Here is a 25,307-nt window from a genome sequence, read left to right as displayed (position 1 = left end):
CAGTGCCTGGCAAATAATAGGCACTTAATAAATGCTTCTTCCTTTTCCTAGTACTTCTGACATCATTGCTGTATTTATTATTTATTGAAGGAAAAAAACCCAAACAACAGAACATTTATTGTTGTACCATGAGTAAGATCCCCATGCTATATTTTTAGAGCTTGATATGTTGGCCTCAATTTTAATGTCTGTTATGTCTTTGATGGATGGGCAGTGAGTGCCTTCTCCTCCAAAAGGAATATTGGTTACTTGTCTTGGAAAGCTGAATTTTTTTAAGATCAAAAAAGATTTTTATCTGTCTTGATGGCAGCTTATTGCTATTCTTTGTTTTTTAAAGTCCAAGAGAAGAAAGAAAATTATTTGAAAGTTCTTCTAGAAATACCGCCTTAGATTGTTCCAGCTCTGAAGATAGAAAATCTCTTATTCTTTGCTACCTGAAGAAGTCCACAAGTTTTCTACAACAGTGAACTTCCCGTCTTAACTCCATATTGTTTTCATTGCTTATATCCTGGCCATCTTAGGCCTATTTAGTGAATTCATTGAAATCTTAAAGGAAAATGTGTTGCCCAACACTTAATAATTGGTGAGCTTGAGGAATATGTTTCAACACTGACTTCTGAGCCCAAGGAACTAGCATTGCATTGCTAAAAAGATATTTCCAACTCTATTATATTCATAATGAGATCTTATTCAATTATGAATTAGGATATTGTGTTCCTAGTAAATTTGAAATGAGACACATGATAACATTTCTACTCAGGGTTAAAGCAAAAAAGGTCCATCTTTACTCTTTACAGTTGCTAGATAAAGAAAGGAGCTGCCCTCTAAAAAACTATAGAAAGCCTATGGACATGTGACTCAGTTGAGCCATCTGGACTGCTAGATGCATCATAATGTGGCAGAGAGGTGATCGCTGCAGAATCTCAGTCTCTGAGTTGAGTTGGCATTCCACCTAGTAGGTGTGGCCTTAGCAAATCACTTAAGCTTTCTGGGCTACAATTTCCTCATAAAAAAAGGACTTTATCTTTAAGGTATCCTTCCCCTCAATCATTCATTTATCCGATGCTGTTCTGTCATTCATTATGATAAGAAACTTAGAGATGGCATAATTTGGTGAATGTACATATTTAAGTTAATTGTCACTGTGGGAATTTCTAAATGAGTAGAAAAAAATTCACACCAGAAGCTATCCTTAATTCACTTAGACCATGATTTGCAAATGAAAATCTTTTAGTTTTAGCACCAGCTAAAAGGTACATTGGACACTAATTGTTTTGATTTCATAGGTGAAGGGATATTTGTTAATGATGTGTTTTTGCTGACCCAGGCATAGTTTTTGGTCCTCTAATCGTAGATGCCTTCAATTGCTCCAGTTTGATTTATCTTTCTCACTCTGCCAGGCAATTTCCTGGGCCTTTAGATAAATCTATATAACTGGAAAGATATAAATTTGGTTCTAAAATCCAAAGAAACTCATGGCAGAGGCAAGCAGTCAAGATCAGGTTTTTTAGACTGGTGTGGCTTCTGAGAGTTCTTAACTCAATATTGCATATATGGACATGGCCTCTGAACAAAAGCTTTTATTTTACTCATCATTGGAAGCTGATTATACAGATAAGGGAGAAAATGTCTATGAGTCTATACTGCCAGAAACTGATTTACTTTCCAATGATCCCAACTTGAAAATGGCTTTCATCCTTGAGACACTTTTCTAATGATCTTCAATGAAAATCTTGACAGCAATATTGTTACCACCTTTCTTGACTATTCCAATGGTGACACTGATATATACCTTCTCAAGGAGCAGGTTATATCTGGGCCACAATATGCTCTTTTTGTATCAGGTGGAAATGGTTTATTCTTCCCAGTAAACCTGACTTAATTCAGCTCATGCTTGCTGTCTAAGAAAGAAGAAAAAAGGTAGAATCGTGGTTCTATTTGTATTTTTGACTCTCTATGAAGTTCAATTTTGAGATTCTCCTTTCTCAGGGACATTTCTTTCCTTCCTTTCACATTGCTGTTCTGCACCAGTCTGGCTATAACTGGCATTGGATGGCATAACTTTTTGTTGGCCTTTTTGTTTTACAGAGACTGTAACTAGCATGCCAGCATCTACTGAAAGAGCGAGCATGCCATCAGGTAAGTAAAGTTAGCCATCATCAAGCTTTGTGCCCTGGATTGACCAATCTTCCTGCTAACTGTATCTCTACTCAACAGAAGCTTTTCTGCCTTCAGAACTTGCCCCTCCTTTTCCTTTTCCTTGTCTACTAACAACATCATCAAGCATGCTCTACCTTCTGGCTCCCATTTGGGCTTCAGTTTGGGGAAGATTCAGTTGCTGAGGTTTCTGATCAAAGCCTGACTTCTGAAACAAGTCTAAGGAGATGAAGGATTTCCATAGATAATTTTAAAGTTGTGGCCTTTGGCCTTTCTATCACATTTCTAGGACAGCATTTTCTGGTCAAACATTTATGAAAAATACTATTTATAGATACTATTCGAATCCAGAACAATGGTGCCTTTCTAGCACTATCCTAAAGGATAGGATACTATGATCAGGTCAAACTTTTGCATATAAAATTGCTAATTACTATCAGGGTCCCTTCTAGAACATGGTTCACACGAAACCTCTGACCTAGTGGCCTGGATCTGAAATACACAATTGAGAACACATGATCAGCAACATGGTTCCTGTCGATAAACATCTCCATCTTAAAAACTTCAGAAGTAAGGAATTGTTGATCAGATACAGCACTTATAGCTGATTTCACAAATTAAAAAGACTAAATACACAAGGAGGATCCTCATGAATTATAGCTTAAAAACTAGTTCTTAGAGTTCTCATTCAGTGTCCCTAATACCAGCTGATTCTTGCCCATCTGGAAGAGTGAGCAAAGCAAGCTCATAGGCGTAGGACTTGGAATTTGATTATAAGGCAGTGAATCCTACCTGAAATATTCAACTCTAAGAAGCTATGGACAATGATTCTACATAGCCACATTAAGGAAAGAATGGAATGAATTGAGACTAGAAGAAGAGGAAGTAGACATTTGAATATATATGATACATGAAATCATAGGTTATAGGTGACAAAACTTCAGGTCTACGAGAAGGGGGACTGGAAACATAGGGGTTTTATTTCATTCTCTCTAGATATTTCTCAGAGTAGTGGATTATATCTATCTTACCTTCATACCTTACACTGCAAATGATAGAGAATCTATGAGAAAAGTTGATCACAGTTGAAGAAAAAAAAATCCTGAATTAAAATATCCTTTACAAGCAAGTAAAATAACAGAGAGAATCATAAAAACAAAATTTAATTATTAAAAACATCCAAAAGAAATAAAAGTAGATTGTACAAATGTTGTAACATGGATGAAATAACTAATATTATCTAGTAAACATGAGAATGTTGTGAATTTGCCAGAGATCATGGAGCAATATCAATAAACCCTAGAATAGTTCAAAAGAAAACTTTCAGAAGAAATTAGGAATGGATTTAAGACAGAAAACAGAGTTCTTAATGCAGAAATAAAAACAAGCGAACAAATAACAGAGTAACACACACACACACACACACAAACACACACACACACACACAAACATATACCCCTTCATGATGGCAAATCTCTTCTAAAAAAAGTGAAAGTGGGGGGGGAGAAAATAACTTTTTTGGAGTGCAAAAAAACAAATATGACAGAAGAAAAAAATGACAAAAGGAAAAATAAAAAGCAACAGTATTAAAGGAACACATGAATTCTATGTTTGCCAGAGTGATTGATGTTAGAGACAAGATATATGGAGGTAAGTTAAGGATCATAGATTATCCAAGAAGACACAATAAATTATTTCTTAAAAATCTGAATTTTATAATTCTGGAAATAATGCAAAAACAAATTCAAACCAACAATCTCAAACCCAAATTTCTATTCTGTACTCCTGGATAAAGATGACAAAGAAATCATAGCAAGAATCTGCAGATCTTCACCAGAAAAAAAGAATGTGCTGTAAATTCCAAGGCATGGAGTTTTTTGCATTTAGTGATTTCTGAGATAAACACATTCAATTCAAATGATTTTAGATTTCATTCCAAAGAAATTTCAGGCAAGAAGAGTATATTTTAAAAAGAAAAAGAGATCAAGATATAATTTAAAACAATATATCCCATAAATCTGATCTATGACAAAAAATGGATGTTTTACAAAAAGAGTGACAATAGAGCATTCATGAAAAAAAAAAGAGGCAAGTGTATTGTTTTAAAACACTTCTGATTATCTGAAGCACAAAGTTAAAGAAACATTTATACAGAAAAGACTAATAGAATCAATTCTCATGTCTAGATTATTTTTTTAAAGATAAGGATTCATTTAGAATTCAAAAGAAAGACAATGTTGGAGATTATCAAGTGAGTAAAAAAAGAAGAAACAAACCTAAAGGATGAAGTTTTAAGAAACATTTTATGAAAAGATTTCCACCAAAGTAGAATACTGTTCAAAATGTTTGAACTTGCATTCCTAACTCCTATTAAGTTATTATTATTATTTTTTAGAATATGACAAAATGGAAAATTGTATAATTGTGGAGAGAAAGAGAGAAGAATATATAGCTTATTAAAATCACTTTTGCATAGAAATTTGTAGTTAAATATATCAAATGTTTAAAGAGTAACTGATGCCTGTTACATAAATTATCCTCCAAATCAACACAAATATTATTAATTCATTAGCAGATCAAACAACAGATTCTATTTTGTGAATTGATAAAAGTTGACATTATTCAGCTCTTCCCATGAGAGAAGTAAGTTCTGATATCTAAACCAGGGAAAGATAAAATAGAGAAAGAGAACAAAAGACCAATATTACTAAAGAATATTTTTGCAAAAAGTTGAAATAAAATATTACCCAAAGATTAGACTTATCATGCACAAGTTATAATTATATGAGATGCAAAAGTGATTCATTAATAGAAAAACAAGCAACATGATCATATTAAAACAAGCCACCATGCTAAGCAATTATGTGTTTAAGTTCAAATAAAAAGCTTTTGAGAAAATGCAACATTCATTTAGACTAAAAAACAAGAACAACAAAAGTACCAATTATAGGTTGAAAGGGCCATTAAAATTATGTTAAAATTATGTACCTTAAACCAAAGCTAACTTTGTTTACAGTAAACTGGAAGCTTTCACCATAAATATAGGACATAATTCTAGAAATGCCAGAGAAAACAATAAGACAAGAGAAAGCAACTAAATGCATAAATCTAGGCGATTTTTTTTTTCAGATTTACTTCCTCTGACCTCTTTTGTTTGATTTGTTAGATGAGTTGGCCTTCAGGATAGGGTTGGGAAGGCAAAAATATGATAATATATGTGTTGTAAACATAAAATATACCAATAAACTTCTTTAAAAATAAGAATCTGAAAGGATATCTTTTTTTTTTCATTCTCTCGCCTGTTAATATGAATGATCTAATGATGGGGAGTTAAGGGACCAAGGAAAAAGGAAGAGTTTCTGCCTACTTTATATGCAATCCTTGTTAGCTTTGTTATATGCAAATTCATACATGTAGCTATTTCCCTTGGATTATATATTATATTTGGAAATTGTTTTCACTTCTCTCACAGTCCCTGCTAGAAGTCATTGTATTCTAGCCTACCCCTTCCTTTCATAATCCTTCAACTCTTTCTGATTTCCTTGCTATTACTACTCTTCTAGATTTGTGATTAAATAATTAGGGCTAGAAGTGACCTTAGATACTATCTAGATAGTCTGATCCCTTGACTTTATTTTTTCTTTATATTTATTTATTTTTCTCAAATAAAAAGAATTCCTTCACAATTTTCCTTCTTCATTTAAAAACAAAACAAAACCTTTGTAAGAAATATGCATAATCAAGGGGGAAAATTCTGCATTGCCCATGTCAAAGAAATCTATCTTTATTCTGAAATCACATCTTTAATAGAACATAGAATAGACTCACTTCTGTTTAAAGACAGGGAAACTGAGACTCAAAGATGGAAATGAACTTGGTGATTTCTGGTGCTTCTATTTCTTTGGTGTCTGATTTTTCTAAGTGGCATTTTCTTACTGGAAGCAGCCTGAGTCAGGGGTATGAGTGCTTGATTTGAAGTCAGAACACTTGGGCTTCTATAATACTGATGCTTTGTGTGACACTAGGCAAGTCTCTTTCCTTCTCTAGGCTTCTTTTTCTATCTTTAATATGATAAGCGAACCATATGATTTTCAAGGCTCTATTAATATTAATAGCTATTTTTACTCTGAATCTTACTGGGTCATCCTTAACTTTTTTAAGCCTTGTAATGAGAATGGACTTTAAGGGGTGCTTTTGGTCTTGGATAAGGCAATATTCTTCTGTCATCTTCCCCCATCTTTTCTTTTTCTTCCTCTGCTCCCTTTGTCTTCTTCCCTGTTTCCCCTCTCCATCCCTTCTTTTCTTCACCTTGACTCTTCCCCCATTACTCATTCTTTCTCTCCCATTCCTTTTTTATTTCCATTTCTGCCATTCTCCTTCCCTATGTCCCCCCTTCCCCTTTCTGTCTTCTCCTCTTTGTTTCCGTCTTTCTTTTCTTTCCCTTCCTTTTTCTCCTTGAACCTTCTTACCCACTCCCTTCTTACTTACTTTTTTTCTCTCTGCTATCTCTCCCTTTTCTCCTCCCCCTCTCCTTTCCTCGTTCTTTCTTCTCTCTCCCTTCCTCTTTTTTAAACCGAGTCTCTCTTTTCCTTCTTTCTTGGCTTTCTCAATTTCTTTTCTTTCCCCATGTCTTATCTTCTTCAACCTTCCTTGTCTCTTTTCCCCACTTTCTTCCTCTTACCTTTTTCTTCTGTTCTCTCCCATTCTCCTCTTTTTTGTATAAGAGAAAAGGCTTCTAGGTGTCAGGTATCTGTCCATTCAGCTTGGTTGTTATCTCTCCAAGGGGCTCCTTGGATAGGGATCATCAATTCTGTGCCAGGACTAGATGGGGGTCATAAGTTCATAAATCTAGAGTTGAAAGGACCATCTAGTCCAACCCCTCATTTCACTGATGAGAAAATAGAAGGAGATAAGAAAGTCAATAAAAGTCTGAGGAGGGATTTGAATTTGGATCTTATTAACTTCCAATGACTTCCATATGACTTCCAATTTCAAAGTTCTGTCTACTACACTTTGGTGTATTTACAGGAACTTTGATGATTCCCTCTTTTCTCTTCACCATCATTCTTCTTGAGCCTTTTCTGTGGATCTCATGATTGCTCAGACTCAATTAGTCAGTAAACATTTATTAAAACCTTGTATGTACCAGACACTGTGCCAAATATTGCGGATACAAAGAAAGGCAAACAATAATGTTTGTTCTTAAGGAGCTCACTGATGGGGAAGACAACATGCAAACTACTATGAATAGCCAAATGAAATGCAGGATGAAATGGAGTGTCAATAGAGAGAAGATGAAGAGGGATTGGGAAGAGTTTTCTGCAGAAGATGGGATTTTTGCTGGATCTTGAGGTAGGCCAGGGAAGTCAAGAGACAGAAGGATAGGATAGGATAGGATTTCAGGCTGGGGAATAGTCAGAAAATATGTCTGGAGTTGGGAGATGAGTATCTTGTACAAGAATCAGCAAGGAGGCCCTTGTCACTGGATCTCAGCAGATCTTTATCAACCCCCGTGGGTGGATCCAAGAGAGGCAGAGTAAAGTGAGCATTTTTGCCTTGTTTTCCCAACATTTCTTCCTAAATCTTTATCAATTCTGTCCATCACCATAGGCAAAGGAATTGGTTATATCTCTCTGATAATATTGAATGACCCTACATGTGAGCATCTTGTTTAGTGGGGAGTGGAGAGCTTCTCTGTGATAGAAATTGCAGCTTTCATAGATATTAAGGTCCATTTGTGAGTTAGAGGCCTTCCTGTCCATCTTTGCTGAAGCCTCTTTTAAGTCTAAGCTGCAAATATTGTCTGTTATGGCCTTTAGCTAAGCACTATTTTTGCTGACCTTCCATTGACTTCCATAGAATCATTAAATCTGAGATTTTTTTTCAAAAAAAATTTTTTTTTTGCTTTCCTGTTTTCTTTTCCTGGGGTATCTCTGAGCATGGCACATTTGCTATGGACAACTTTGCTTGGCCAGATCCCATAATTCCTCATTGCCTTTTTCTGTTTTGTAGAGTACCCCACTAGAATATCAATGTCAACAGAAGGGACCAATACTTCTTCATGTAAGTACTCAATCACTTCATTAACTGGCTTTTACCATATTTTTGTGATGACTTTCAAGCACTTTTAAAGTTCACCTGTATCTTCAACTCGATGGCAATTCCAATTCGAATGCCCTATTGTAGAATTTGAAGGATTTTGGAAATGGTAGAGATAGATGGTTTAGAATTATATTTTCTTCTGTACTCTTTTCTAATGAGTATGTATAAATATAATTAAATGGAGACTTTCTTCATGTGCATAGTTGATAGATTGGAACAGTGACCTTCATATCTGGAAACTCATTGCTCTGGAAAATGTCCTCTTGTCAAAAATCAAAGAGCTTGTCAGGACCAGTATTCGACTCAGTTCCAGGCACATGATAGACTTGATTTGACTTGAATTAGTTGGATTTCAGCTTCTTTCAAAGCCTAACTTCATTACCTGAGATGTGCTATATAAATAACTCCATGATTTGGTAGCTCTGCCATTTTTCTACTTCTAGTGTGCCATATATGAGATACATAAATGATAAATAGATGCTCATATTTCAAATTTGATAGATAGCAAGTAGTTACTCTATTCCTGGCCAAAATTTTATTTTTTACCTTTTTAATGTGGAATGAGTTTTGTAAGGGTAGTGTTACTATGAAATGGATTGTTGCTCTTAGCTAGGTACTAGGGAAGCTATAAAATTAGGAAGGTCTTGGGGCAGATAGGTGGTGCAGTGGATAGAGCACCAGTCCTGAAGTCAGAAGGACCTGAGTTCAAATCTGGTCTCAGACACTTAACACTTCCTAGTTGTGTGACCCTGGGCAAGTCATTTAATCCCAATTGCCTCGGCCAAAAAAAAAATTAGGAAAGTCTAGCAAAAACTCCTTGATGTTTATCAGGAAGATGAACAGTATAGGGATGGTGAGGTACAGCTTCCAAAGGAAGTGTTGGAGCAGTCTACCAGACCTTTGGGAAAGAGTTCTGGAATTACAGCCTCCACCAGTTTTCAGGTAACTATTTAAAACTGGAAACTATGCTCAGTTTGATAAACTTTGCATAATTAAATATAAACAACCCTTTTCAGAATCAACCAAAATATGAGAAAAACACAAATACATTTTAAGCTATATACATATATGTGTACACACACACAGGCAAACATTTTCTTATATGTATGGATATGTATATACATGCAGTTTATATATGAAAAGAAGACTCATTTGCTGAAAATTTATTAAAGAGTGATGAAGCAATGTGATATAATAGCTAGCCTTGACTACAGGAAAGCTTGAATCCAGGTCTTAGCTCATGTATATATATATAGGCAGTGAGACCCTGGGCAAGCTACTTACCTTTAAAATATTATTTTTTATGAGCCAGGGACTATGGTAAACTCAGATGAAAATTTAATAGTCCCTGCCCTCAAGAAGCTTGCATTCTTTTAAGGAGAAAACAGCATAGAAAATTAAAATAAATAGTTCAAATTAATTTCCAGGGAGCACTGAGGACTAATAACTAAGAGGCTCAGGTAAGCTGTTAGAAATAGTAGTTGAATGTGAAAGAGTGGAGAAGATGGGGCATTTCAGGCATGAGAAAGAATCTAGAAGGGAAAAAAATACCATCAAGGCAGGAGATGTTGTATATTGGTGGTTATAAGCAGACAGTAGTAACTTCAGGGGAAAAGAGAAGGCATGGAACAGGCATGATGGAAATGGAATTCTGCATACAAAGTCCCTGCATCTTTACCAAGACAATAGAAATATAGTTCCCCACCTGTATGTTAGCATCAAGATCAGTTGTTGAAATCAATCTGAAATTGACTGCCTTTTATTATTATTTTCATTTACATTTTTGGTAGTAATTCCTGGCTCTACTTCACTTAGCTTGAGCTCCCAGAAGCCTTCTTATAATTCCTGAATTCTTCATATTCAGCATTTCTTATGACATAAGAGTATTACATCGCATTCATAATTCCCAGTTGATTTATAATCATGTTCTTTCCATTTTTTAAGTTACTATTATAAAATCTTATGCCATAAATATTTTCATATATATAGTATTTCTCGGTTTTTGAACTGCTTTAGACTATCTACCTAGGAAGTGGGTATTACTTGGTCAAGGGATGTGGATGGTTCAGTGACTTTTCTCATACACTTCCCAATTGTTTTCTATTATGGTTGAGCTGATTTACTATTCCACCATTAGTAAATTAGGGCCCTGTCTTCCCTCAACACATCCAATGCTGACTATTTTTAAAAAATCATATTTGTCAATTTAATGGATATTGAGGGAAAATCTCAGCTCTTTTAATTTGTGTTTGTCAATGATTTGAGGTCATTTTCTTTTTTAAAAATATGTTTGCATCTCTTCATTTTGAAAATTATGCTTATCTTAGACCACATAATATAATTAGCAGCAACAACAACAATAATAACTTACATTTCTATTGTGCTTAGAATGTATTAAGCACCATGCTAAGTGCTTTAGAATTATTATCCCTTAGATCCTTATAACAACCCAGCAAAATGGTGTTTTTATTACCCCCATGTTAGAATAGAGGAAAGTAGGGCAAACAAGTTAAAGGACTTGCCTGGAGTGAAACAACTAATAAGTGTCCATCACCAGATTTGTACTCAAACCTTCCTGACTCCAGATTCAGCATTCTGTTCACTATGCCAAAATTCCCTATATATCTTATATATCAAACTTTTACCAAATGTTGAATACAGTTTTGTTTCCTCTATTCAACAATTTCCCTTATAAAAAAAATTCAAAATGTTTTTATGGATTAGTTTTTTTGGTTTCCCCTGTTTATTCTTTTTGCTTCAAAATTTTCCCCTTTGCCCTGTTTCTGAAAAATACTTTATTTCATATAATTTTTTAACATAAAATAAAAATATATCTTTAAATTTTATTTTTAAAAATATGTATATTTGTTTTATATGATATAGGTTTAGTATATATTTCTATTTAAAAATATCTCTGTATCCATATGTATGTATATGCTATCATGTCTATATTTATACCTTTATGTATTTATTTATCCAAATGTAGATCTATGAGGCAGCTAATTGACATGGTAAATAGAGTACTGAGCCTAAATTATGGAAGATCTGAATTCAAATCTAGCCATAGCATTTAATTGGCTGTATCACCCTGAACAAGTCATCTAAACACTGTTTGCCTCAGTTCCCTTATCTCTAAAATGATCTGGAAAAAGAATTGGCAAAATACTCCAGTATTTTTGCCAAGAAAACCCCAAATGGGGGAAACAAAGAGTCAAACATGACTGAAAACAACTAAATAACAACATATGCATATGTGTATATATCTCTATCTCTTTCCACCAATCTGTCAAGATTAGTTAAGCACCATTTGGAGTTTATTATAGAATATCTTGATTTGTCCAATTTTCTCCTAATTTGAGACTCATCTGACCCTAGTCCTTCTCTAAGGTAGCAGCACTGTAGCTGTGGCTATGTGATATGAGTATAATGTTCAGGCCAAAGATTTATCTTGGATTTCTGACCATTCTTGTGGTAGGTCCCATATTCTTACCTGTATCACCTTCTAACTTATCTAATCCATTTGCCTGGTTATCTGCATAGATTCAGGTTACCTGGCACACAGTTGGCTAAATTTATGGCAATCAGAGAGACTATTTCTCCTTCTCTGTTCTGTTATTTTGATTCTGTGAACCCCTCCAAGATGACAATCTTAATATTGTGTGTGGTTTATATTTTGTGTGGTAGCTTTGTGCATATTTCTTAGTTAGTGTCTGAATTATAGTCCATTTGGGTTGTGATATCTATTGGGCATTTATTTGATTTTGCAAAGTGCTTAATATTTGGAACCAAGTCATAGAGTTTCTCCTTGCCACCTTGTTTGATATGAATTGCCCTTGCAGGATTTAGTGAATAAAGTGATTTAGTCTCCTGAAACTGGAGCTCTTCCTTTCTTCATTAACAGAAATGATGGACATTGTCCATAAGCACATCTGAGCAGTTATGAAAGGGAAATCACATTTCTCTTGTTTTGTCCTAGCTGTAGATACCCAAAATGGATCTCTTATACTATAAGCCTATTCATTGTATGAAATCTAACTCCTTCCTCTCACCCCAGTAGCATTGATATGCCTGAAATGTCTATATTTACTTATTTAAAACAAAGGAGAGTAATTTCCTATGGGGATTATAATAAAATACATTTTTTTGGTGCTGAATTTATACATCAATCCTTCTAGCTTCTTGGTGTGTGTGTGTTTGTGTCTGTCTGTCTGTCTGTCTTCCTGTCTGTCTGTCTGTATGTGTGTGTGTTGAAGAAGAAAGATCATGGGTTTCAGGAAATTTTAAAGTGAAACTAACTCAGAATTTTTAATGCTGTTGGGCTGTTAATTTAAAAGTTTTACCTTCAATCTGAAATCAGCAGCTTTAATTCCTTTTGATACTGCTGCTTTTCAGAATATCTAATTCTTTCCATTTCTCACACAAAACCTTCCTTAATTTGTCCATGTATTAGTGCTCTCTTTCTCCCACCTCTCTTTCCATATTGTATAAAACTTAATGCATATTTCAATGCATATTTCATTATTTACATAGTTTATCCCTTCCTTAGAATATAAACTCCCCATGGACAGTGATTAATTTTTTTTTTCATCCTTAGTACTTAGCACAGGTTCCCCCCCCCAATAGGAGTAGTTTAATATTTGTTGAACTGAATATATATTACTGCAATTTCCATCAATGTCCTCTATTGTTTGTTTAGTGGTGATATAGAATAAACATGCAGACTAGATTTTTTGGAAGGTTTACCATTTGTATTTCCTGATATTCAATCCTGAAAAGGTTTACCAGAGTCATATTGAATGGAATTTTGAAGTGAGCTTTATTTATTTTTAGCAGAGCAGTTAACCTGGAAAAGGATAGCTAACCTATTTCTTACCCTTCAAATTCCAGTTGCCCCTGGAAATCTGCTCTGATTATGCCAACCTAATCTTAGTTAAACTTTATTTAAAACTGATGTGATCAAATTAACCAATTTTATTAGAGAGACATTGTAGAAAGGAAACATTTTTTAAACTCAGATTCAGATTTTTTCCTCTTAAGTGTAGATGTGCAAAATACCTTTTTTCATTCTTCTTAATTTTAAAAAGTGATGTGACATATATGAATACATACATACATACATATACACACATATATGTAAGATTATTTATCCCTTTGGAGCTTACTATGGTGAATATTGTATAGAATGCTAGTTGCAATCTGTTTTCTGCAAGATCATTTTCTTAGATTTATGATTAGGTTTAAATTTTTTTTAAATAGGCAGTCCTTATCACAAAAGTCACTGTCCTTGAGTTTACTGATCACTTTATTGCTATGTTTAATTGCTTCTGCATCTTATTGTTGAAGATGCATTATAAAGGAGGTGATCTAAATAGTTTTCCAACAGTAATTGACAGTCCCCTCTTAGACTTGGTAACTCTCCTCGCCCCCTCCCCCCCCAAAAAAAAAAAAAACAACAACACAAAACAACTTAAAGAAAAATCAGGCATATCTCTGAGGCCATTGTTTTGATTCTACTCAAGAAAAGCAAACCAATTGGCAGTTAATTAATGATGTTGATATCTTTCAGACCATGTCTTGTTGGATGTATTAGCAAGGCTTGGTTCTATGATTTATTTATGACATCAGAAGCTGTAATCTTTTTTGCCCACTTTACTGGTGGGTATGACTCCTGGGAATTTTCCTAAATAATTTTGAACAAAAAAAATTATATTTCAATTTTTTTTGTCAATGGCAAATAGTGATGGCTGTCACCCTTGGGATGCTGCTTCTATTCTAATTGGATACAAATTGGGTTTTGAAGATTTCTGTGAATATGTTGTGGGTAGAGAGAATCAGAAGACTGCAATTTACACATAGAAAGGCAAAAAAATCACCAGGTGTCCTGCAGAAATAAGAGTAATTTAAAAAACAAATCACCTAATATATGCAGCCTTGTCTTGCTTATTCCTTGGGAAGAGAATTGTAGACTGGGATTACAGAGTTGTCACTCCTAAACCTTGGGTGCTGTCTTTGCTTTGGGATGCTGATTGTCATTAATACACTATTGGTAGACATCACCAATCATTCTAAATATTAGAAAGACTGTGCCTATCTTGGTAAATTTGTATGGGCATCTGTGAAGGATGTGTACTTTTATTTTTCTTTTTCAGAAACAGCTCATACTTAAGAAAGTGCTGTGGGTCTATGTTTTACCTTTATAGGTCTTATGTTTCTCATGTTTCCTCACATTCTCAGATGAGCTACTTCCAAATGTTTTGGTCAGTCCCATGTAGTTGAACGAATGCTCCAAATCCTGCCTCAGTCACTTTCTTAGCTATGTGATCATGGGCAACCCATTTAAGTTTTCTGAGTCTCGGGTTCTTCTTTTGTAAAATGTGCATATGCATTATAATATTTGTATTCCCAACTTTGCAGAGTCATTATAGAAAAATGAGAGACAAATTGATATAATGGCCTTGCTATTGGAGTCCAAAGACCTAGTTCTAAATGTTTCTACTTCCTACTATTTGCCCTCCTCACTTGAAGAATTCAGTGACATTACACAGTCTCTAAGATCCTCCTAAGCTTTTAAACCCTGTGTTACCAATTCACCAACTTTCTCTAATTCTTAATTTTATCTCTAATATTTAAGAACTTTTGAAACAGTATTATATCCCTTTTGACTCAAGAAGATTGTTATCTTTTTAAGGGAGGATGGGGATGTGGATGCAATTAGTATCTCTGATCATATTGCCATTATATTCTCTGAAGAAAACCAAATTTGTGGAAAGGATTGTTTTTAAATATGCTGCTAATATTTACACATATTTAATCCTCCTGGGAAACCCCTTTCATAGTTTCATTCTTCTTAAATGTGATATATTAATCAAATTGACAGATGACACCTACCTGGAAGATAGAGCTAATGTACTAGTAGCATCAGTATGCAAAAAAGAGAGATCAAAGATGGTAAATTCAATTTGAATAATTTTTAAGTGTCACACTCTGATTGAAAAATCAATATCACAGGTATAGGATAGAAATAGCATGATTAGACATTTGTATGCCTTTAAAAATATCTGACAAGTTTAGTGGCCTGTAAATTCAACATGAGGTGGCTGCCAGGAATAAAAAAATACAAGCTTGGATTTCACTAAAAAGGGCAGGAGTTCCAGGAACAGTGAAGTGATAGTTCCTCTGTCCTCTACTACTTGTCCAATATTCATTGAAGTATTGTATTCAGTTTGAAGTGGCTCAGAATGGAAAGGATATTGATAAGATGAAGAGAGTCAAGGGAGTCACTAGGATGTTGAAGGGCCATGGGTTATTGAAATGTTACCATATTTTATATATATATATATATGTGTGTGTGTGTGTGTGTGTGTGTGTGTGTGTGTACACATATGTATGTGTGTATGTGTGTATATATATAAATATATATAGATATTTATATCTATATATAGATATAGATATATATAATATGTTACCATATTGTTACAAGGGTCTGCTGAAGGAACGTGATATTCAGCCTAGAGAAGAACCATAAGGGGCATTGATAAATTTATTCAAGTATTTGGAGCTCTCTCAAATGGAAGAGATTTTAGTCTTTCTAAGCTTTGCCCCAGAAGCAGTATCAGGAGTAATGAGTGGAAGCTTCAAAGAAACAAATTTAGGTTTTATGTCAGGAAAAATCATTAACTTCCTAACAAGTAGAAAGAGTTGACTTAAGAGCTATTGAGCTTCCCTTCCTTGCAGATCTTACTGCAGTTCTTATTTGGGAATTATGTCATGGTGGGCATTCTTTTTCCAGTATGTATTGGATTGCATGAACTCTGAAATTCCTTCTACTGTTGGGTCCTGGGAATTTGAATAGAAGGAGCAAAGAAGTTCTATCATATTTAGATACTGCAGTATATATTCCTAACTCATCCAGAAAGTTAACACAGTTAAGGAAATATTAATTATTAAAATATAAAATACTCAGATTTATTAGCTTTTGGTTCTATTCTCTTGAAATTCAGATGCCAAGAGAAATAGATAATTGTCAATAAATTCCTGCTATATTTGATCAAAGATTCAAGAACTGCTTATCTATGAGAAGTGAATATATACTAAGGAAAACATACACAAAAACCCGTTTGACCTTCTCTATATTAGCATAGGGTAAACATTGCTATGAAAATCAAAAATAGACCTTTTAGGTAGTGAAAAAATATCATTCTCATATATAAAATTATTAATCTATATTCACTCAAATGGATACCAACCAAATTATTGTGAATAAATGTACAAATTCCTCTATTCAATGGATGAGGAATTGTTTTTCCATTCAAGTCCTTCCTATATGTATTCATTCCAGTCATCTTTTTCCTGTCTACTCTCATCCACCATGGCCATGAATCTCAACAAAGGAAGGAAAAGTCAACCCTGTCAGATAGTATATTTTTATGATTGAGGAAGATGTGAAATCAAATGAAACCTATGTGACTCTCCTAAGGAAATTCATTTTTAAAAATGACCTCAGGAGGCTTGTGCTTTTTAAACAAATGCTTCATGTTTTCCTTTGGTTCACACACTGGAATATTACTGTGTTACATTTTCATATATATATATTTAGTTTAGCCTCACTAATGCTGCAATAGACAAATACTGTTTTATTTAGACCTTCCTAAAGTCATCTGTTAGAATTAAAAAAAAACTACCTTAAAATGTTCTGTGTACTTTAGGATGAATTGGTTATGTGTGCAGGAGAATGACTTTATATGTATAAATGAGAATCTGTGTGACAGTGAGATAAGCCAGCAGAAGGATTTGGGTCACATAAGGGCATATGGAGACCTTTTAAAAATGTGTTTACTGTGCAGGTAAAGAGCATTAAGGTCTAAAAACTGTTCATCTCTCTTGCAGTAAAATACCTTTAAAAAATCAACACAGCTGCTACTCTGTAGGCTCCCATGGGAGAAGTAAGGATGCAAAAGGAAAGTTAATGTTCATTTTGGAAAGCCAATGGCCTTATTTTGCAAGGGCAAAAGGAAGTTACTTGAAATCTTGATAGAAAGGTTGCCTGTGAGATTTTTATACTCTTGATACAATTATTATAAAATATTCTGAGGGAACCTTTTCTGATAGGTGCTGTCCTGATCTGTGGTGCTGAAAGGTCTCTTTAGGGCAGGGTCTTAATGACATTGCATTGCCAATTAGGTTGCATTAATTGATGAGTATGAGAGAGAGAATTGCTCTGAAATACATATATAAAATGTCTCTTAGTGTTACATAAAGAAATTAGAGATGATTACTTCCATCTTTTAGATCTGGCCTGTTTCACAGAAGGGGTCTGTTCTTTGAGCTTTATGTGGGGATTTTTAAATTTAGTGAGCTCAGTAAAAAAAAGATAGAAACAAATGCCATTGTTTGCACTTCCTTCAGTAGATGAAAAGCCTCAGTGCCAGAGTCGTGTTTGTAAGGTACCTGAGACTATTTGGACTACTAGAATGTCTGTGGGAGTTTGAAGGAGGAGAGAGCCTACCATAAGGTCTCCTGAGTGTTTCAGCTGAAGAAATAGAAAGTCCAGGGGACTGAAGTACAGATAGACTTCTACATACCATATCGGCTTTCAAATATAAATGACATGTTTTTCTAGCACTAAATAAAATAGTGTAACAGTGGAAGGAAATACTGAGTCTAAAGACCAATTGCCAACTATGACACTTGGCCACTTGTATGATCTTGGGAAGTCTCTTCCCTTTCCCTCCCTAGGCTTTGATGTTGTCCTCTATGAAATGAGAGAGATGGTCCAGCTGATCTCAATGGTCCTTTCTCAACACTAAATCTTCTGAGTTGGCAGAAATATCCTTTAGTAAGAATGTTAACTATTTGGAAAAGTACAAATGATTCTTTCCTTGAATAGTCTCATTGTTCTCTCAATTGACCTATGTAGTCTGTTTTGATTTTGTAAGAAGGAAAACCACATCTCTGTCTCCTGCTGTCCTTGCTTCTGCCTCAGGCTTGATAAGTCAGGAGGAACTGGCAGTACTTGAATAGAAAGCAGAGCCCTTTTGGCATGTCTTTCAGTCCTGTTTGAGGCTTTTGGCATGTCAGCCATTGATCTGTAGTATTATAATAGTGCTGGATATAAGTACAAATGGTTATCTGCTGTTCATGTCTAAAGGTTTCCTTTCCTCTCCTCCCAGAAACCCAAGGGCAAACATAATGATTTTTTTATGAGTCAACAAAAAAGCCAACTTGTCATATACTGTGAAGGGCAGATGATAGAGTATAATATGCTAGCATTATCCCCTGTTACTGACATCCTAGGTTTGATATTTCGATCTGCTTTCTGTTCCATTGACCCAACTTTTGGTCTCTGGGAGACTACATCACAACTTGATCTTGCTATGACAATGAAAACAAGGCACATATGTAAAAGGAAGTTTTACAACACTAGTTGAGATCAAGATTTTTCAGTTAGAGATATGTGACACTAACTTTTCTAAACCTTTTCTCATCTGTAAAATGGGGATAATGATATTTGTATTACCAACCTGACAGACTCAATCCACATTGATAGAGTGATTTACAAATTTTGGACAACTATATAAATGCCAGTTTTAATGACAAACTCTCTGGAATCCCTTTAAAAACTCTCTGAAATCCCCTTCCCAACTGATCACATATTTATGCATTCATAAATAGCTATTCAGATACTGACATTTTACAGAAGAGGAAACTAAGGCCCAGAAAGATTAAATTTATTTAAGGTTTTACACACACACACACACACACACACCCACCCACATCTACACCCACCCACACACACACACATACACACATAGTGGAAGAATTGGGATTTACAGTCAGGTTCTCTTCTCCACTGCCTATACTTTTCTCACTGCACTGAGATCTTTCTTTCTTCTCATAGTTATAGTGATCTTGAATAGTGATGCTGTTTCTTTGTAAATATTTCCTTTCACGCAAACACAGATTAACTACCTACTTTGAGTAGAACTTTATTATAGGCACTAGCTAGACAAAGATGCTAGTCTCTGATCTTTAGGAATTCCATTCCATAGCTATTTATGAATGCATAAATATGTGATCAGTTGGGAAGGGGATTTCAGAGAGTTTTTAAAGGGATTCCAGAGAGTTTGTCATTAAAACTGGCATTTATATAATTGTCCAAAATTTGTAAATCACTCTATCAATGTGGATTGATAATCCACATTGTCAGGTTGGTAATACAAATATCATTATCCCCATTTTACAGATGAGAAAAGGTTTAGAAAAGTTAGTGTCTCTTGCCCACAGTGGTACAACAGAAATGTATCAAGGGCATTTATTAGATCTGAATATCTTCAATTCTAAATCTAATGTACTATTCACTAACCCACACTGCCTTCTTATATGTTTTGATACTTGACCTAACTTCGAATGAAGCTAGAGATTCTAAAAGGTAAGATTAAAAAAAAGATTGAATTCCAGACTTAGGAGATAACCTGAAAGTCAGGAAACAGTTAGGAGATGAATTCAGCTAGAATAGATTACACAAATCTAGATAGTAGGCAGTCTCTGAAAAATATTTACTAGGGTCATAGAATCTTAGAATTTGAAGAAACAATTATTTCATTATCAGCTATCAACTCACCTATGAAAAGATTCCCCACTATAATGAAACCAGGTAATAGTGGTCATATATTCTGGACTTGAAGACCTTTACCGAGGAATGCAATTAATCATTTTTTCACTAGTGGTCTGAGTGGTCAGAGATATGAGTGGTTTGCCATGTCCTTCTCTAGCTCATTTTACAGATGAGGAAACTGAGGCAAACAAGATGAAGTGACTGTAGAGCTGGTTAATGCTTAAAGCCAGATTTGAATTCAGGTCTCCCTATCTACTGCTCTATCTGCCTCTGAAAAGGAATCCACATCTTAATTCAGTCCACTCTACTTTTGAACAGCTTTCATAGTTTGAAAGGGTTTTGTTTGTTTTTGTTTCTGATATCAAGACCAAGTTGAACTCTTTGCCACTTGTGCCCATTGTTGCAGGGTCTGACCTCTGTAACCAAACAAAAAAAAAAGTCTAATCCCTCTTCAATATATTAGCTATCTAGACACTTAAATACAGCTCTCTTGTCTATTCTAAGACACTTCTTTTTTAAGTTAAGTCTTTACAAGTACTTGAACCTACAGATCAGAGATGGTGCAAAATATTTGAAATCAGGGATCCAGATAGCTTAGTGAAGTCAGTAAACAGAAGATTGAAAGTTTTGTTGGAAATAAAAACAAATGCCTGTTCTTCCTTCTGGTTTAGTGTTAAGGTCAAGGAAAAAGAACTTCTTAACATTGCTAGAATGACCAGAGAAGCAAGGTCTTCCTGACGGAGTCAGGTTTCCATGAGCATTAAACAATGGGAAGAATGGGAGAGAGGCAAAATCAAGTTTAGGATTTATTACTTGGTTCCTCTATTTTCAGGGCTTAATTCTTTTTCATCTTGTAATGGTTTGGCATTGCTTTTGACTGCTGATGAGTGCCAGAGATGGACAGGATGAGTGGTGCAACTGAAATGTCCATCCACTGTGTCCATATCAACAATGTATAGAATGGCCTTTCTTAAACTACAGAAACCTTCAGAATTCAGATGTCATTTCCTCTTATTGGAAGGAATGGACAGGGAGAGAACCTTCTGCAAGTAGTTCTCATCCTGTTTATTCCTAATTTGGGGGTTTCACATGAAACAATACATAGACTTTAAAAATTTGAACTGATTTTGGAGGAAAGATTGGTATTTTGCATTTGGATAAAATGAATCTTAGTGCCTGGTATTATACTTTGCTTAATAAGTATTTGTTTAAATGAATGGAGGTTTTTGTTTGTTTAAAAAAATCTTAGGAGGCAACTTAGCTGGTACAATCGATAGAATTCTGGCCTTGGGGTTAGGAGGACCTGAATTCAAATGTGTCTTCAGACACTCGCTAGCTGTGTGACCTGGACAAGTGACTTAACTCTGATGTCTCTAATTATCTATCTATCTATCTATCTATCTATCTATCTATCTATGTGTCTGTCTGTCTATTATCTAGAAGTGTTTTAGTATCAACACTGAGATTTCTGTATAGACAGGGAACTGTCCAAAAACTTTTGCCCCAAATCTCCACTTAGTTCTGTATGAATATTACCAATGACATTAACAGCAAGCTCTTTGGAAGCACCAGCATGAAAAATATCACTCCCTATTCTGCTTACTGCTTATCTAGTTCTGTGTCCCTCTGGAATTCACATGATCTTTGTGTATATACTCTCTCCACATTTGTCTAAACAGAAAAAATGAAATGTATCTACATTTCTTGAAGGAGCAAAGCCCTCTGGGCAGTTCTGTCATCAAAAGCCAGTTTCTGCCTAAAGTGTATATGCTGATAGACAGACAAAGCCTAGAGCCTCTCAACCTTCAAGGGCATGCTGAGCATTCCTATTGCAATCAGAGTTTGATTTTTGAGCTTCAGAGAAGATAATAGAGAACCAATAGTACTTTGGCAAGCAATGTTCAAATAAGGCTGAGTGATGCAGTGGGCAGAAGGCTGGATTTGGAGTTGGTCACATGGGCTGAAATCCTAGATCTGTGGCTTTAGACACTACAGCTTGCCTTGCTGATATGTAGTTTCTTCATTTGTAAAATAAGAATTTGACTCTATGATCCCTAACATTTCTTTTAGCTATAAATTGATAATTCTAGTAATAACACTCCCTATTATTATTATCATGGCAAATATTGTTAAGATAGTAACAATGTAGAATACATGTTATCATTTAATTTGCATTATACTTCTGAGGTAGGTATTAGCTCCATTTTGCAGTTAAGGAAACTGAGGCTGAGGGAGGTTAAATGACTTACCCATTGTCATAAAACTAAGGAAGTGTCTAAAGCAGAATTTGATTTTAGGCTTTCCTAACCTTAGGTCCAATATTGTATTCATACATGCTACCAATAAAAATATTTTTAGTAATATCCTTTCAAGTTTAATTCTATCACAGTGATATTAAGCTTCTAGGCTCATTGATTCATTATATAAGAAAGAAATCCATTAGAAAGGAGGAGAAGGAATGGGCAGGGTTTCATCTGAGTTAAAGATTTCTTCATTTCTAGGTATCTGAAAAATGACAGCACTAAAATACATTTGGCAAATCAAGACTTCAGGTGGTTTTAGATATTATAAACAGAAACATTTGGCATTTTCATCAGAACTAGCTGACAGAAGGAAAAGCTATGTTCCAAGACAGGAAAATGAGGTTAGTTCTGATTAGTTGATTATTGATTTGACTAATTGCCATCAATTGCTTTTTTCTCAGAGTAGAATTTTGATTCCAAGAATGAGAACTGACATAGGAGTAATAGAACTTTCAAAAGGAAATACTCTCCTTTCTTATAATTAGTTATTTTATAAGTAAAACAAGGGAACCTAGGAATTCATTTCTTTTTTAAAATTATTTTATTTTTTCCAATTACATGTAAAAGTTGTTTTCATCATTTATCTTTTAAGTCTTTGAACTCCAAAATGTTCTTCCTCCCTTCTTCCCTTCTTCTCTCTCTTTCTTGCCCTGACTTGAGACAGCAAGCAATCTGATAGAGGTTATACATACATATATATACAATCATGTTAAACATATTTCCACATTAGTCATATTGTCAAAAAAAAAGACAGAACAAAAGAATAAAATAATGAGAAAGAAAAACAACAAAAAAAGTTAAAAATAGAATGCTTTGATCTATATTCAAACTCGATAGCTCTTTATCTGGATATGGCAGCCTTTTCTATCACAAGAACTTAGAATGGTCTTGGATCATTGTATTACTGAGAAGAGCTATATCTATCATAGTTGGTCATCCTTCAGTGTTGCTGTTATTATGTACAATGTTCTCTTGATTCTGCTCTTTATATTCAGCATCAGTTCTTATGATTCTTTCCAGGTTTTTCTGAGATTTACCTGCACATCACTTCTTATAGAACAACAGTATTCCGTTATATTCATATACCAAAAATTGTCCAGACATTCTCTAATTGATGGACAGATCCTCAGTTTACATTTTTTTTGTTATCACAAAAAGAGCTTCCATAAACATTTTTGTACATTTGGGTCCTTTTCCCCTTTTTAATGATCCGATACAGATCAAATAGTAATATTGCAGCATCAAAGGGTGTATACAATTTAATAGCCCTTTGGACATAGTTTCAAATTACTCTCCAGAATGGTTAAATGAGTTCACAACTCCATCAACAATTCATTAGTTTTCCAATTTCCCCATATCTTCTCCAACATTTAATTTTCATTTTCTGTCATGTTAGTTAATCTGATCATTGTGAAGTGTTAGCTCAGAGTTGTTTTAATTTGAATTTTTCTAATAAATAAGGATTTAGAACATTTTTTATGTGACCACAGATAGATTTACTTTCTTTATTTGAAAAATTCATATACTTTGCCATTTATTAATTGGGAAATTACTTGTATTTTTGCAAATTTGATTCAGTTCTCTAAGTATTTTAGAAATAACATTTATCAGAAACACTGGCTACAAAAATTGTTTCCCAACCTTTTGCTTTCCTTCTAATCTTGGTTGCATTATTTTGTTTGTGCAAAATCTTTTTATTGTAATGTAATCAAATTATCCATTTTTGCCTTTTATCATTTCTCTATCTCTTGTTTAATCATATATTCTTCCCTGTCCCATAGATCTGATAAGTAGACTATTCCTTTCTCACCCAATTTATTTATGATATCACTTTTTATGTCTTACTCATGTACCCATTTTAACTTGAGATGTTGATCTATGCCTAGTTTCTGCCATACTATTTCCCAGTTTTCATTAAATATTGAGTTCTTATTCCAAAAGTTGGATTCAAACAGTAGATTAGTATAGTCATTAACTATTGTTTCTTATGTATCTATTCTATTCCACCACTCTATTTCTTAGCCAGTACCAAAACATATGTATGTATACAGAAATGGAGATTATAATGATAGACAGGAAGAAAGAACCCTGGGTGAGCAGACTCACAGTAAGTCAAAGGAAAGACTGTCTAAGAAAAGAGGGTAGCCACTGATGTCAGATGTTCTAGAGGAGGCCAAAAGGATGAAGCTTGAGAAGATAGGTCAATTAAGAGATTAAGTAAACAGCATCAAATGAGTGATACAAAGTCATATTCCCAAAGACTGAGAAGTGAATTTGAGGAGGGATTGTGGAAACAAGAGTACATAAATTTTTCTGGGGGTTTCATGTCCCCAAGATTTGATGAACTATATGCCAGGACCTGGAAACAGTGGATAGATGAGACTGTAGAGTCAATGTGAGGGAGTTCAGAAATATTTTATAGAAAAGAACTGTCACCTGAATAAAGAAAAGCATATATGTAGGGAGCCGAAACTCTGGAGAAGTATACTTGAAACAAGGTGTTAACTTAGTGGAATTGATGAGATAATGGTTCTCTAGTTCATTTATATACTTAATACTTAGCATGGTGATATAATGGTTGTCTAGTTCACACATAATCAGTATTCTGTAATGATGTAATTACAATAAGGTATATAAGGGGCTAAGAAGGACTGGAAGATAAACATTCTATCTTTGACCAGCCTTGTGGTGGCTCTCATGCCTCCAGCACTAAGATCAAGACTGGGCCAGAATAAAGAATCTAGACTTTATTCTTGGGCATTCCCACGGTTCCTACCCTGCTGAGGTCCAGAGGACCTCCAGAAAGCTAGCTGAACATTACATATATGATCTGAATTGTCCAATAGGAAGAAAGAGATTCACCTTTAGGCAGGTATTCTTGCTTTTTATTCCTGACCAACTTCCAGTAGATTGAATCATAAGATCATACCTCATAAAAGCAAGGGACCTTGGAGCCGACCCAATCCACTCACTTTCTTATAGAGGCTCAGTTATGAATATTCATTTGCCCAATATCACAGAGACTTTAAGCCTACTTACAGGTGATTTGAACCCAAGTCTTATGATTTACAATTACCCTTTTTTTTCCTCATTTGCTCTTGACAATTTGTGCTTAATATTTTTTTCAGCGA

At 34.6% G+C, this 25,307-nt stretch overlaps 1 protein-coding gene across 2 annotated transcripts in view; it reads left to right on the top strand.

Moving 5' to 3' along the window:
• NRG1 (neuregulin 1) overlaps nucleotides 1-25,307 on the top strand; it is a 213,078-nt gene that overhangs the window by 39,546 nt on the left and 148,225 nt on the right. For both annotated transcript variants that reach the window (XM_051965508.1, XM_051965509.1), the window contains exons 4-5: nucleotides 2,089-2,139; nucleotides 8,170-8,220. In XM_051965508.1, coding sequence (XP_051821468.1) covers nucleotides 2,089-2,139; nucleotides 8,170-8,220 — 102 coding nt within the window. The remainder of the gene's footprint in view (nucleotides 1-2,088; nucleotides 2,140-8,169; nucleotides 8,221-25,307) is intronic.

This window comes from Antechinus flavipes, chromosome 6 (assembly GCF_016432865.1).
Source record: "Antechinus flavipes isolate AdamAnt ecotype Samford, QLD, Australia chromosome 6, AdamAnt_v2, whole genome shotgun sequence".
In the NCBI taxonomy this organism is placed as follows: Eukaryota; Metazoa; Chordata; class Mammalia; order Dasyuromorphia; family Dasyuridae; genus Antechinus; species Antechinus flavipes.
The sequence above is the reverse complement of the archived record's forward strand: the minus strand, read 5'-3'. Positions and strand labels throughout refer to the sequence as shown.